The 15,994-nt window shown below is 37.7% G+C and overlaps 1 protein-coding gene across 1 annotated transcript in view; it reads left to right on the top strand.

Moving 5' to 3' along the window:
• SATB1 (SATB homeobox 1) overlaps positions 1-15,994 on the top strand; it is an 84,088-nt gene that overhangs the window by 17,103 nt on the left and 50,991 nt on the right. Inside the window, exons 6-7 of the mRNA XM_014537599.1 lie at positions 11,578-11,689; positions 13,979-14,433. Coding sequence (XP_014393085.1) covers positions 11,578-11,689; positions 13,979-14,433 — 567 coding nt within the window. The remainder of the gene's footprint in view (positions 1-11,577; positions 11,690-13,978; positions 14,434-15,994) is intronic.

Below are 15,994 nucleotides of genomic sequence, written 5' to 3'. Positions count from 1 at the left end.
TTTAGCATTTTTAAAATGATTCTATTAGGAATTGTATGTGCTTCAGTTTTAATTTTAACTCATAATGATTGTAAAGCACCCTGGGATGCTTGCGCGAAGGGCACCACAGAAATACAAGATTGTGTTGTGTTCTAATATGCAGCGTTATTATGGGGTGCTGGAGTTTCATCATGGACAATTCGTAAGGTTGCAGAATCCCTCATTGCAGGAAGGTGTCTGACTTCCTTTAACAGCCTCTTTTTTCTTTCTCTCATTCTCACTCTAAAACTTTATCCTCTTCAGTCATCCTCTCTACTTCTTTAAAAAAGAAATCTTGTATTGCAGTATTTTCCCATGAACATGCTAATCTAATTTAATTTACTCAGGGGAGTTAAAGATGCAAACCAGATGATAGGGTGAAAGTGAAGAAAGAGTGAAGCTTTAATTGTTAGCATTATTTGAGATCACATTCGTATCTAGATGACAAGACAGGGAGGGTACTTCCTCATTGGGTACCACCAACTGTCCTGGGCTTCTCCTGTTTTACTGTCAATTCAGCATTTATTCCCAGGCAATTAAAAAATATGGAGCAAACCGAAACAAGTATTAACTATTTGAAACCTCACAAATAGCTATTTCCCAAAAAGTATTAAAACTCTCCAGGATTATGTTAACAGAGGACAGAGCTTGATTGTGCTTTCTTTTTATTTCTTAATGGAACTATTTCTTGAAGTAATACATTTCTTCAGAAACTTCATTCTGTTGCTCGCGTGTGAGTATTTGTGTGTCATTGGTCTTTGTCATCACTGATTCGTGAGCTATTAGCTTTTATTCCATGAGGTCTGTGAGCTTGGGCAAATGACTCTCCATGCCTCAGTTTCCCCATCTGAAAAGTGGGAAGATCATAGTACTAATTTTGCAGGACTGTTATGAGAATGACATGAGTTAATACTTTGTACAACATTTAGAACAACACTCAGTTCTAAAGTGTTCAGTAACCTGAGTTGTTTTTCTAAGACATGGGATGGAGAGTTTGAAATTGCATTTGTGGGTGCTGCATAGCCTAGGAAACTTTGCTGCTACGTAGAAGATTTGATGTAAGCTTCCTTTTTATAGAAACAACCAAGAACTTTCCACTTGTGAAGAAATTAGAGGACTGTGTTATAACTCATTCTCACTTTTTGAGGGATCCTTTTAGCATCGTTCGTCGAATCATTAAAAAGTTTCGATGTATTTTAAAATGGAAGTGGGGGAAGACTTGAGCCTTTTGCTCTAAATAAGCACACTGGCAAGTTATGTAAATATGACACTTTAGATGCACAATGTGAAAAAGATAAAGATGCCTCATGGGACTATCTTCTGGATGTGAGTTTCCCCAGTGTCCTTTCCTTTAACTTTCCTCACCCCACTCCCCATACTCAGGCTCTTATTCCCTTTCTGTACCCATCAGAGTGCTTTCTTCATTGTTCTGATATTAACTGGACTAACTGGTCTCCCTGTGTACACTGTAATTGTCTGTGTACAAAAGGGATTGTTTTATTCATCATCACAATCATAAATGCTGGCACACAGTAGGGTCTCAAAAATATGTGTAAAACTGAAATATCCTCATAGGATTTTCACCATGTTAATTTCATGAACCAATAAATTCTGTCAGTAGTTTTATTAGTTGTATTTTATCTATAGTATCCTAGCTTACAAAATATTTTTCCTGTTATACTTCATTTTGAATTTTCATACCCAAGAGCAAATTGCTTCTGGATTTTTTTCTAAGAAAACCTGCTTACATTACAAGCTGTTACATATTTTTACTTATATGTAATATTCTTAAATATATATGTATGGCACTTACATGTTGGTAACCTGAACAATAGTTTTGACCGAGTACAGGGGACCCAGAGTTCTAAAAAAAATGCTATGAAAGACCTAATTATACATCACTATTAAGCACAATCTTTAGCACCATATTTCTATGCATTTTAAATTTTTCATAATTGAACATATATTTCAGTGTGACTAATACTTTTCCTTTTGTCTCAATTGTGTTATAGTTGAGATCCACATTTTCTTTTACTGAATCTAAAATCTCTTTTAGTTAGAAAAATCTCTTCACTAACATATTTTAGTCCCATTTGTCCATTTCTCATATTTAAAAATAAAATTAAGAGGGAAAACTTCAATAACACAGTCTAAATGATTTATAGACAAAGATGCTGATGCTGCCAACACAGAAATGCTAACAGCCTGGACCACCCCGTGTGAGTTCACAATGTCCATTCCTCAATTGATGTGCACAAGTCCAGTTGGCCTTGGAGACTCTGGTTAAGCCTGTAAACATATAATGTATATGTCAGCTATAAAGGTCCTGGATCACCTGAATTTAGAGAGAGCTGCAAGTGTAGATAACTGTTCAGTCATTCCAGAACGCGCCTCAGGGACTTCGCTTACCCACCCCCCTCACCAGCTCAGCCGAGAGCACACACCTCCAGTGATGGACGGGCTTGTTAATTCACGATGTCTAACCCGTCCAACATGTGTGGGGTTTTTTTTGTTTGTTTGTTTTTGCCATTTCACCACAACAAAATCGGTGATTATCAGCATATGACATTTTCCCAAAATGAAGCATTTTTGTAATATCTATAGAGATGAATCTGATTAGTTTGGTTTTTCTTTATGGACCTGATCCAGAGGTGACATTGATTTATATTTATCCAGTGGACGTGGGAAGTCTTGGTGGATAGCTAACAATAAAACACAGAAATCAACAACATGATTTAGCCCTTAGTCTCCTGTAAAATCTTGGATCAGATCTGAGGGGTCCACAGACCCTGCAATGGGCTTCCTAGGGTTTGTGCAGACCTGAAGGTTATTTATAAGGAAACTTTGGGAGCCCCTGTAGGGAGAGCTTCCCTAGGATTTAGGAGACTCCCAGAGTTCTGGCGTCTCCATCAAAAACTTAAAGCCAGACTGTTTTTTTCTCCCCAATTTTTAGGTAATGTAGCTTAAAATCTAATAGTGTTTATGTAAAGAAGGAATGCAAAGAAGGAATATAAAATCCGTGAAGAGTTACAGAACCTAATTCTAGTGTTTACTTTTAGAATAATGGATTTTTCAGACTACTTGCCCCCGCCCCTACTCTGTGGCTTAAAGCTTTTCAATGTGCTCTATTTAGGACCCCTGGAACTTAACACAAATTTGGTATTCTTTTTTTCTGCTATTTCTAAGCACAGACACTAGAAAATTTGATCTCCCCAGAGGATGGGAGATTTAACCACACAAGGATCATCAGAGTAAGAGTAAGCAGGCATTCTGCAAATGTGTCAGTTGATAGAGATTTGGAATTTTAGGAAACAGTTTTTGTTATAAAATCAAACTCATTGGATTTAGATCTATCTAATAAAAAACTTGTATAAATCCTATTTGGAGTAGCATAATGTTTAACTTAGTGATGAGTAAATTTTTTGTAATCATATATAAGCAAGATACCAAGGGGCTTTAACCATTCTAAAAATAAACTCCAGTTGGGGACGTTTGCATAGTGAATGCCTAAGGATGGATGGTGTGCATGACAGTTGCATCTTCTTTAGTCACTAAAGGAGACCTTCTAGGACCTCTATTTGGGAAGACATATAGATTTCATACAATCTTAAAGCTGTTAGAAGGAACCTTGGAGAATATCTACTTCAATTCCCTTCATACTGCAGATGAACAATTGTAAGCCTCTATGTGCAGTTAATTTGAAATATTATATGCCCTTGGTAATAATACACCTTTTAACAAATATTTTCTAATTTAAGGTCTTTACTAACATATTCAATTAGTTTGAGTAAGAAGGTTTCAGTGTAATAAGAAAAATCTAGATAGGTACTTACACAAAAGAACTGAATAGAGAATCTGGTCAAAGATATTATCTGGGTCTTAGTAAAATTACTTTAATTATGTGAAAAAGCCATATGAACTGTGAACCAACGTTTTCTTTTTAAAAAATTATGAATTGTATATTTAAATAATTAAATAAGATTTCTGTGTTTGAAATGATCGCATTTCCATCTTTAGGAGATATGCTAAGAAAATTAAAACCAAATTGGATGTGTTCTCTTTGTGCTTCCTTTTGTATTCCTTTAGAGCTTTGTATTGAGTTTCCCTTGTTAGTGCATCTTAGTAACCCTTGTGTGAAAATGCCATTTTTCAGGCACTGGGATTGATCAAGATGGCAAGAGCCATAACTATGACAATTGGAGTTTAAGTAAAATTTAGACGTGATTAGTCTCTTCTCAACAAATTGAGATTCTGAATATGCCCCAGTTGTATCTCCCAAGAGGATAGCTTAGAAAGCAATAGAGGATCCAGAGGGAAAGATTTGGGGAACATAAGCTAACATGCACAAACAGAATATTACACTTAGAAATCCTGCCATTTGCTTCTCATAAATTGAAGCCCATTTCCCTTCCTTCCCACCCCCAAATACCAGATGGGGACTACCTGTTAATTTTCAACAAATTCGTTCCATGACACTATCTCACATGATGCCTTTTGGAGCTTGTTTGCAGTATTAGCTATCCTTTGGAATTAAAAGAAAACCCAATTTTGTGAAAATTCCTATTAAAATTGTATTTGAATGTGGAGTTGGTTCTGTTTGATCTGAAATTTAAGTTTGACCTTTGAGTTTTCCGCATGCATACATGAAGACTGCTGTAAAAATTCGGGCCATAGGCAGACAGGACTTGGAGAAATGAGAGGAACATCGGAGTGTATGATGTTGCACTTCTCAAAAAAAAGGTAAAAGAATAGAGAGCCAGCAGTTTGACAGATTGTTCAGTAAATGCTCATTTTATTGAAAATTATAAAAAGGTGCTTAATGCCTCTGTGCCATTAATACAATACATAAAAAGGTTACTGTCAAGATTAGTGTTCCAGTTCTGAAAATTAACTGTAGAGCTTTATGCATCACTCTACATCGACTTAAAAGTTAAAGGCTTCTGTGTGTGTGTGTGTGTGTGTGTGTGTGTGTGTGTGACATTTATCTTGGAAAACAATTATTTTAGACTTTATGCCAGAGACATGAGCAGTGATATGCTTTCATTTAAAGCACGGACATAATTGATACATATAGATGTATGGATCAGACAGGGTAGAACCATGAAAATTGCCTTATAGAATTAAACCTGTGCAAGTTGATTTCTCTTGCTGCCTCTCCAGAGTATTCCAATTCAAAACATACATTCCTCCTACAGAAAAAGATATTCAGATTCCTTAGTTGAAATTAATTAGCATTCAGAAACCAGATAGCATGTTTTTGGGTATTCATGAGATCTCTGTTTGAAAAAAATGTTTTTAACTTGTAGAAATGTGTTGCAACACACAGATGGGAAGAAAAAGAAAAAAAAAAAATCTCTTTAGCAAGCACTGTGTGTAAAAGGAATATTACATTTTGCACGCTCCTGATTGCTCTGTGTAAACAGTTTTTGACATCTGTCTTTATAGTTTTCGAGGAGAGGAAGACTTTGTTAAAAGAATCATTTTTATACAGCAGTCACCATTTCAGTCTTGCTTTACCTGTATTATGAAAGCAGATGGTCTGCATGTCTTTTGAATATTTATAACTATCAAAAACAATCTCTTGCTATTCACCCTTAGGCTTATGAGATGTCAGGACTGTTCTGGTTGAAAAAAATCATCTTGGGTGTTTACAGAAAGAGGATTACATTAAGCTGAAATGACTATACATTTTCCAGTTTAGTATTTGTCCATCAGCTGTTTAATCGTATTTAGATAATTGTGTAAATAAGACGTGGTAGCCTTTGCCCTCTCTGCTGATGGAGCCTGAAAGCTTTAAACCTGGGTGAACCACCATTTTGTAGATTTTTCCTGCTACCTTCTCCCGCCTCAGTTAAACCATCAGCAAGTCTTTGGTAAGTTTGGATCATGATATTGCAGTCCTGTTTAAAACAAAACAAACAAACAAAACCCCAACAGTGCACAAAACGCCAGTATGGAGATCACATGCAATGCTAGGGAGTTGCTGGCTTCCGGTACAGGCTGTTTAGTGTATTAGAGTATATTGTCATATGCAAATAGGGTACCACACTCCAATTACCCTTTAAAGATGACATGGCTTTCTCTTTTTTTCTCCCTGAGCGTGCAGAGCTCTGAGGGTATTTTGGAAAACTTTTGGTACAGTGGGGGTTAACTGTTTTTTGACTGGAAGCTGAGCAATCAGAGATAACAGATTTTGCTGTGGTTGGTTGATTTGGCAGAAAAGCATGAACAGTTTTGGTTTAAATGATTGAATAACCTGATTAGCATTGTTTTGGGGTGGGTTTTTTGTTGTTGTTAAAGGCACAACAAAGCAATTTTAAGGGTAATCAGATCACTGCCTTTCCCCAATTGATGAACCTCTTTTTCAGAAGGCTTCACCTCTCCCTAAAACCTCTTGCTTGGCTACTTAAGTCGAAAAATAAAACCGTCTTTCCTTAGTTTCTGAATGCGTTATAAATGTACAGCTCCGGTGAATGTCCCGTTCTAGTAGGGATTTGGAAGGATATAACATTTTGAAAAATTATGTAACCTCCGCTGATTCCTTGTGGGTGTTCTGTTTGTTGTTTTCTTTTTTGTGTTTCAAATTTAGAGACCTGCAGTATTTTTTGAGCCAAGGTCCAGAAGGTTCTCACTATATCTACGTCAGGCTTTAGAAAAATTCCACCCTTACCTTTTCACAATTAGAAAGGTTATAAATAATGTATTTGGCTGCGAAGGAAGCTCAGCCTGTGGCAGATGGCATCATTCTAGAGTGCCGGGGTTTCTGCGAAGATGGCATTCTTTCAGATCGGAACTTCAGCAGACTCCCAGAAAGAACCGAAGCCCCTCCTAGGGCGTAGACATGTGCTTTATGGATCTTAGAAAAGCTTACAACTTGGCTCCCAGGACGAGAGTATCGTGTCACACTGAGGTTGTGAGACCCACGGCCAATTTCTGCTGACTTTCAAATCCTGTTTCCCAGCATAGGAAAGCCGTGGCCGATTCACTGGTTGGTGCTGTGTGTAGCATTTGAACTTGGGATCTAAACCGACTGAGTTTTGTCAGCCTGAGTCCTTTCTTCCCTGAACATTCATCTTTTACACACACTGGCCACCGGGTGGGAAAACTTGCGATGACAGTTGTGTCTTTCTCCAAGTGCCCTGGTGTGTCTTTCTCCGAGTGCTCTGGAGAGCTCGTATAAATAGACATGGGAGAGGACTGGTTCTGGAATGACATACCCAGCAAGCACGGTGACTTCTGAGACATCTGTGCCGTTGCATTTTGGAAAAACTCGGGCAGGAAAAACTCTTGCAAACGAATGAACAAAGATTTTTTAAACTACGAGTTTTATTGTAACTGCCAAAAGTGATGATTTTAAGAGTCTCATTTAACAATTAAGCTGCCATTACCTTTAAGTTTTAAGGACGAGAGAGAGGAGAGGGAGAAGGAGACAGAGACAGAGACAGAGATTGATTTTCTGGTAGTCTGCAGTAATGGCTTATTTCAGTGTCCTTTTGTTGATCAACTAATATGTTCCCAGCCCTGAATGCTATGAGTGCACACTATTTAGAGATGGGAACCAAGGCTCTAGTAGAAAATCCACAGCATGACAAGTGCTATCGTGGTACCATGTGTGGGATGTTTGGGAAGTCAGGAAAGGCAGAGCAGAGATACCTGAAATACATCCTCAGGGATGAACAGCTGTTAGCTAGAAATTGGAGAGGGCACTGGTCAATCATCCAAGTCAGAGAAGCGGTGCATGTCTTCCTGACGTCAGCTACCAGGTGCAGGCCAACTTTAGAAGTTACCACCAAATTTGAATATCGCAACAAATGGCAACACCGTTTTCCTTGGTGTTTTCCCTTGTTCCTACTTGACTTGTAACTCGATTTAATGAGTACAGTCTACATTCTTCATAAGAAAATGTATTTGACTTGAAATATATCATTTGAAATTTTACCTGGTGCCTTTGTTATTCACAGAGTAGTCTTTGGACTGATCTGAAATGTGAGCCTATAATAAGAGCCCAGTGAGGAGGTGGTGGCAGAGGGTTGTCGTAGTAATTAACACCTCTTAAGTCCAGACTTGGTATGTTCCAGGCACTGTGCTAATTGTATCCCATTCATTATTTTATTAATTGTCTGTCCAAGGGCAGATAAGTAATGACGTGAAGAGCCGTACTTCCTAGTCACTTGCCCTGTGCTTGGCACATAATAGGGGTTCAGTAGATACATAGTGAATGAATGAATGAAAAAAAAAATGCCGAAATGAATGGAGTCTCAGAACAACCCCATGGGGTGAGTGCCACTATCATTGCCATTTAGTATGGGGAATTGTTTTAGAGTAGTTAATTTGACTGGGGTCGCACTAGTAGTGTGCAGCACATCTTGGACTTGAATGCAGATTTAGCTGATTCTGTTTCATCAAAGAACATTTAGTGTGTGTTTAATACGTGCCAGGCATTTGGGCTGGAAAGTAATATGGAACCCAAATCTGCATGAACTCACAGCCTAGTGTAATATTTTTAAACCAGTGTCTCCTTTTGATTGACATGAACCCCAAGCCCCTCTCCTGAAAATCATGGCTATTGGTGTACCCTTTGTACATCCATCCCTACCAACTATGAAAATATTGTTAATCTTTACTTTCTGTCATTTGTATTTTCAAAACAGTAGGTGTTTCTTTATGACTTTCCAAATTGAAGATTACGATACTGGATATGATCTTTCAAATGCCATGGGCCCCATAAGATCCTGAATTCTCTCTTCCCTGCCCTTGAAACTCGCTAGTGTAGTCAGATGCCATGCCCGAGATTTCAATAAGGATTTTACTAGAAGAAGAAAAACAGCATCTTGCTGTGGCTACATGTGAAATTTACTGTATATTGTTCCAATAAAAAGTGAAGTGACCCTGAGTTACCTGAATTATGGAATATTTCCCAGCCCCAAAAAGCATAGAAAGATAGAGAATCTAAAAAGTTGTTTTGGCATACGTCACAACTTGTGGGTTAGCCTTTTGATTATGTCCTGCTTAGGCTAATATTTACATTAATCAGAGTTCCCTGAGCACACACCACTCCACAGAGCAGAACAGCGCCTAGAAAGTCACTTAAGGACAGAAGCTACCAATGTAGGGTTAAACAAGGGCAGGGGGAAGCGTTGATGATCGTGCACATATGGATATTATTTTTCACATATGGATAATAATGAACTGCATAGCACTATTACATATGGGCTCTAGTTGTGTAAAAATATTTCAGACTTTTTTCCCCACACACTATGTATCTTCTTTCTTTTTTTCTCCCATATACATATATTTCACGGTTGCTATACTGAACACATTAAATTGAAATGATCTGTTTACCTATCTGTCTTCCTAATAGATTGCAAGCTTCCTTTAGGCAGAGGCTCTGTCTTGTCTGCCCGAGTACCGGCCAGGCACATAGTAGGTGTACAGCAAAGAGCAAATTTCACATATAGAACTTTTGGCAAATTAAAGTAGATTGGATATTTGTCAAAAACCTTAAGAAAACTTAGATATTCCAAATATTTCGGAAAATTAAGACATAAAGCTACATCTAAAATTTATATGTGCTATTATAGTAACATTTAAGAAACTGCCAGAATGTCTAGGTATAAGAGTAATAATTTTTAAAAAATTGAACCAAAGTGGAAGAACATCAACTGCCATCCATTTTCAGAATCACCGTTATCCATCAGCAGTCTCAATAGTTTTATTAGTGTCTGACTTTATTGATCCATTATTACGATAGAGTAAGGGTGATTGAAGCTGACGGATTGTTAACCGGATCAGGTAATCTGGCTTTGGTTCTGGCACCCTTGCTAAGTATCTTTTTGTACTCTGGACTAAGGGAGGCTCTTAGTAAGATTGCAAGCTACTAGATTAATGGCAGGGCATCATGAGCCCATTAAGGATGTCTTTTTAGAGAAATAAAATGAGGAAAGGACTATAAAGTAGAAAGTGTCAAAAAAAAAGGATGTCACAATTCTTCTTAAGAAAGATCACTGTGCTTTACATAAATAATGCAATTCTAGCTTGTCCTCCTCACTGTAAGTTCTTCAAAGATCCCCAAGATTTGCATATTACAGGAATGTGTTCCTATTATAGAATTACCACTGCTAATGGATGTTAGGAGAGTCAATAATAACCAAAAGAGCTTTAAATTAGAAGTCGCTTAAAGGAGATAATTATATAAAAATACTTTTGTTCCCAAACTGGCTTTTCTGGTTGTGCACTGCTCCCACACAATGCTGCCCTCTGTAAACTCTGTCACCATAGACCAACTGAAGTCTGAAGTGGAAGTTCTCAGGTTTCTACACAGAGGAGTGGGGGCGAGGGGGGGTTGGTGCTGCAAAGTCTTAATTATTCCTGAGACACAATTGGAAATTAATTTAGCTGCTACTAGAGAATAGGGATGGTATGGTTAAAAATAACATGGATTAAGTCACTGAAATTACCATCACTAAAATTTGCTGGGAAGAAAACACTTTTCTTTGTTGAAAATGAGTTTAACTCTCCCCCCAAACTCCTAATACATCAAAATCATGATTTTCATCTTCATTTTTCTGTTAACACTGTTGGCTGTTTTCAGGATGAAGGCAAGTGACAGAATAGGTCATTTTATTTTTTGTGGTATCTTTGAGAAATTTAGTAAGCATGAAATGTATATATTTAAGTGTTTTATGGTTAGTTTGAAATTCAGAACTCAAGCTTTACTGTAGATGAAGCTAGCAATACAACTATAGGATTTTTTTTTTCTTCTGATAGAGGATCTCTGAGTAGTTTATTTTCTCCTTAAATGTGGTCAGTGTTAAGGCAGTTAATGCATCTCCAGTGGGAAACCAAATGATAGAAGTGGAAAGCAAAGCCGTGTATCCCAAACTTGAATGCACACCCAAAGACCCTGGGGATCTTGGTCATATGCAGTTGCCCATTGACTAGGTCTGGGGTGGGGCTGAAGATTATGCATTTTTAATAAGCTTCTAGGTGATGCTGATATTGCTCATCCCTGGGGCATACTTTGAGAAGCAAGGATGTAGAGTTACTAAAACTCAGAGTAGCTATGCAAAACCCATGGATACAGGGAAGGCCTGGGGAGGGAGTAGGAGCGGAGTGGAGGGGGTCAATGGGGAGATTCAGGGGGACATCTATAATGCTTTCAACAATAAAGACAAATTTAAAAAAAACACACCTCAAAGTAGCATTTATTTACAAACAGTCATAAAGTCATCTTCACAGAATTGGATTTATTGGAATCAGGATAAGTTTGTCAGCCTAGAACAGATGACATTGATGGAAGTTCCATACATATTAGAGCAAAGCCTGTGGGTTTGATAAGCTTTATACTGGTCTCAGTGGGTGGTTGTTTTCTATTTAAATAAGCATTTGATGATCTCCTTAATGAATTTTAAGAAGTTGAGGCTTTAGGTTAAGTGTGAAACAAAAATGTATTGGTACTCAGTTGATTTAAAAAAAAATACAGTTTGCACAATTGAAAACGTTTCTGTGTTCCATCTTGTGCCACTATGTGTTACAAATGTTTCCCCCCTCTTCACGCAGAGTATGATTTCTTCCATTGTGAACAGCACTTACTATGCAAATGTCTCGGCAGCAAAATGTCAAGAATTTGGAAGGTGGTACAAACATTTCAAGAAGACAAAAGATATGATGGGTAAGCAAAAACCGTTGCCTCGGTGGCTACATACCATTACGTGTCATTCGGGGGTTTATCAAAGTCACATCTCAAGCCAGGTCTTTTGATTGCCCAATTAGAGATCAATTTAGAATGTTTCTTTGAGGGTGGGGAGTGGGTATGAGTATAATGAGATAATTAAATTCAATAAATGTTTGTGTTTAAATCAGCCAAACTGACTTGGTTGTCAGACATGCAGGAACTCGAGGGGTGAGGAGGGAGCTGTCATTTTTTAACATCTCAGTGAAGACCCTGAAAGCTAATATTAGCAGTGATTTCTCTCAGAGATAAAACACGCTTTTATGCTTTTTGTTTTTGTTCAAGAGAAAGAACCTATTTTTTTTCACCCAATTTTTAAGGAAATTAATGGACTTCTAGTTTTCACAATCGAGATCAAGTGATTTTTATATTCCTAATCCCCTGCCCTGCCTATAGGTGCATAGGTGAACATACTGCTTTACCGTCCACACCAGAAAAATCATTGCATCATTCCTGAACTTTTAATTCCAGTAGAGCATCCTATCTTAACATAGAACTTTAGGTCAATATTTGTTACTAAGGAAATACATTAAAATTATCTTCAGTGTAAAATGACAGATAAAAAGCTGTGTGTTGTACCTAAGCATTTAGATTATGACATTTTCTCCCTATTGAGTTTGTTAGTATTTGCCAAGGCAAACACTGTGATTGATGTTAATGTTTTAATTTCTATTAATGTTTTCTTTCATATACTTGTACCCTCCAAATAATATATTTAAAATAATATAAGAATGGGATATTTCATGTGCATGGCGTTATGCCCTGTTTTACATCTATTTCTGTTTACTTCTATTACATTCATTTTATGATGACAACAACAGTAACTTTTCCTAAAGATTTTAAGAGACAAGAGAACCTGAATTTTGAGCATGTTTTAGCTTTTAATATTTGAAGCAAAACCATCCATCTACCCAAACAGATTCTTTGCCTTTTATAGCTTAGAGCTATAATGAAGACAATGCATCATTTTTGGAATAATTGCTTGAATTACTATTCCCTGTGAATGGCCCACTTGGGCTGATATCACTGGTAGAAATGGAAGGTTTCTTCCCCAATTCTTAGTTATATTCGGCATATATTTAGTGATTATAGAAATAGGATAAGTTCCTCTAACTGTATAAAACCTGAATATGTAATGAAGAGAGAAATGATGATTAAAGTCCAACCAGAGTCTGTACGTGGAGAGGAGGATGGTGTGCTATTTGGAAAGTCTCACCGGTGTCCATACAGCACCACGCTCGGCTTTTTCAGTCAGGAGCATCGCACCAGTCTCCTCCTCGCAGCAGCAAAGCATTTGACGCACTTTGAGCTCACTCTCAGCCAAGGGAGAAGCATCCATCTTGGGTAGGTGGCAATAAATTGCAAAACCATGACAGTATCACCCTTGCACCAGAACAACTCCCCGCCCCTTCCTTGAAAGATTGTCTTCAGCATCTGGTGATAGCCATAGCTTCTTCAAGACACATTTGGGTCTTCGCAACACTGGGTAGACTGGCTTGTAATACTATAAATCATTTGCCTCATTCCAAGAAATAGTTGCAGACGACGGTTAGACTTAAATAAAGCAAACTGTGTATGATACTCAGCCCCGTGTTCAATATGCACTCAGTTATTATTACTTGTCATGATGACCGCTTTCATTATTTATTATATTGATTACTTCTTTATATTCATGTCTGGGTAAGAATTGAACGTTGACAACATTTATGTTATCTATTTTTCTTTCAGACCTTTTGCCTAGAGTAATAACAATTTATATATATATATCTCATAAGAAAATACTTGTGTATTTCTTTTTTGTTTATTGCCTATGATGTCTTTTTCTTAGCTCAACTCATTCTTTCTAGATGCTATTAAGCAAATGTCATTCTTCTAGAAACAATCTTAAAGTAAACAATGCTTATCAGCCTTCTTGGGGTAATGAGAATGAGTAACAGTTTGACCCTAAAACTAGTGATGTAGAATATGAAAATAATTGATTTCATGCTTTAAGTCTAAACCACATTATAAAATAGATCAGAAGTATTGTCCCACTTTTAAAGTTTGTGGAATTGTGCAGAGGAGGAAAGTACAAACACAGCAGGTTGAATTCTATCTTGAAATGCTCTTATTTTAATTGGATCTTTAAAGTGCCCCGTGCCTACTGTCTCTGTTTAGGACGTGATCGGAAATGCTTACCAATGCCCATCCTTGTTGACGGAGCATGATTTTACCTTTTATCTGTTTCAGTCGAAATGGATAGTCTTTCTGAACTCTCCCAGCAAGGTGCCAACCATGTCAACTTCGGCCAGCAGCCGGTCCCAGGGAACACGGCCGAGCAGCCTCCATCCCCTGCGCAGCTCTCCCACGGCGGCCAGCCTTCTGTCCGGACCCCTCTTCCGAATCTGCATCCTGGGCTTGTGTCAACGCCCATCAGTCCTCAATTGGTCAACCAGCAGCTGGTGATGGCTCAGCTGCTGAACCAGCAGTATGCAGTGAATAGACTTTTAGCCCAGCAGTCCTTAAACCAACAATACTTGAACCACCCTCCCCCTGTCAGTAGATCTATGAATAAGCCTTTGGAGCAACAGGTTTCAACCAACACAGAGGTGTCTTCCGAAATCTACCAGTGGGTACGCGATGAACTGAAACGAGCAGGAATCTCCCAGGCAGTATTTGCACGTGTGGCTTTTAACAGAACTCAGGTCAGTTTTGTTTTATTTATTAATGATTTTTGTATCTTTTTCTCTCTCTCTTCAGTCCCATCTACACCTAATGTTTACTCTTTTACTTTGTGCTAACATTTTATCCTCTTCATGTAGTCGTATTGTCTGTTGCTGGTGGTGCCTAAATATAATCATTCTTTTCCCTCTCTTGAACCTCCTCTGCCAAGAGGAAGCTATGCACAGCATGATCTGGATTCAGGGGCCTTGAAAGAATAAATGAAATATGAAATATGTTTCACACTGATTACCTGAGCTCTTACATAATGGAGTTATAGACAGCAGTAGCAGGTTGAGAAAAGTTTCATGACTTGGCTAAGGCCACTGGTAGGACTCCAGGCTTCTAGCCTAGGATCTTTAGTATATTACCACCCATACCAGACACGAGTATATAAATGGGCTCTATTGAAATTCCTTTACAACTTAAAAAAAAAAAACATCTTGGGACTCAATCACAATTTTTGCCATTTAATTCTAAGAAGCCATTTAGAAAAAAAATATATATGATTTATTAGCAGAAGGTGTTTCCTTCCCCTCTTCACATGATTGTTAATGTTCCTCCCAAGTTCACTAAGAGGCCTCTGGGGTAGTTTTGAGCTGCAGGCCTCAGTCTGCCTGTCCCCCTCATGTCCACACCTTTCTCCTCCTGGGAAATTCCTCTGAAGATGTTATCATCCTGGAAGAAGTTTCAGAAGGACAGGGAGAAAGGGTGATATAAGAGAAAGAAGTCCTAAGATAAAAAAAATCCTAAACAAATTGATTCTACTAAACTGTGAGAGTATTTTTAATTCCTTTTATTGGAAACTAGTATATATGGTGTTTATTTTTGGCCCACGTGCACGCACACACACACACACACAAACACAAACCCTCACAAGAACATGTAACTTTGATTAGAATGAGGACATTATGTCCTTTCAGCGTTCTTGTTTTACCACTGTTCTTTCTTTTGTCAACTTTTTTGGGGACCTGACTCATACTTTCCTCTCATATATAAGTTATTTTGTTTATTACATGATTATAAGAATAAAATTCTGGTACAAAAATAATCTAGTATTAATTCCTTGTTGGCAGAGTGTCTATACCTAGGAGGATCCCAGCTGTGGCTTATTTTTGGCTTGCCTTAAGTTAGGAGGCCTGAGAAAGCCTTTAACTCGGTTTATTTTCGGTTTCTTTATCTGTTGTTGTTTTTTTTTTGTACATCATTTGTCTGTTTTTAAAAGGGTGATTGCAGAAGGTTATGTCTCAGTTTAAAATTGTATGGTTTTGCCTAGTTGGATATTTTAACAACTTGAAACGTGTTTATCATTAGCTTGTAAATTTAATACGGCACCTATGTTCAGTTGGGGGGTGATTATTTAAAAAAAAAATGAAATGAATGAGTGAATGAATCAGAAGTCAGCCATCTAGCTAGATACTCCTGCTTCTGGCAGCATTTTTGTTTTGTTTTGTTTTTGTAAATAGCAGTGACTGCTAGAAGTTGTCAGTACTGGGCAAAAAATAGATAGGGTTGTTGAATTGAATTAAAAGCCCACAGACAAAG

Source organism: Myotis brandtii, unplaced genomic scaffold (assembly GCF_000412655.1).
Source record: "Myotis brandtii unplaced genomic scaffold, ASM41265v1 scaffold18, whole genome shotgun sequence".
Classification (NCBI taxonomy): Eukaryota; Metazoa; Chordata; class Mammalia; order Chiroptera; family Vespertilionidae; genus Myotis; species Myotis brandtii.
The sequence above is the reverse complement of the archived record's forward strand: the minus strand, read 5'-3'. Positions and strand labels throughout refer to the sequence as shown.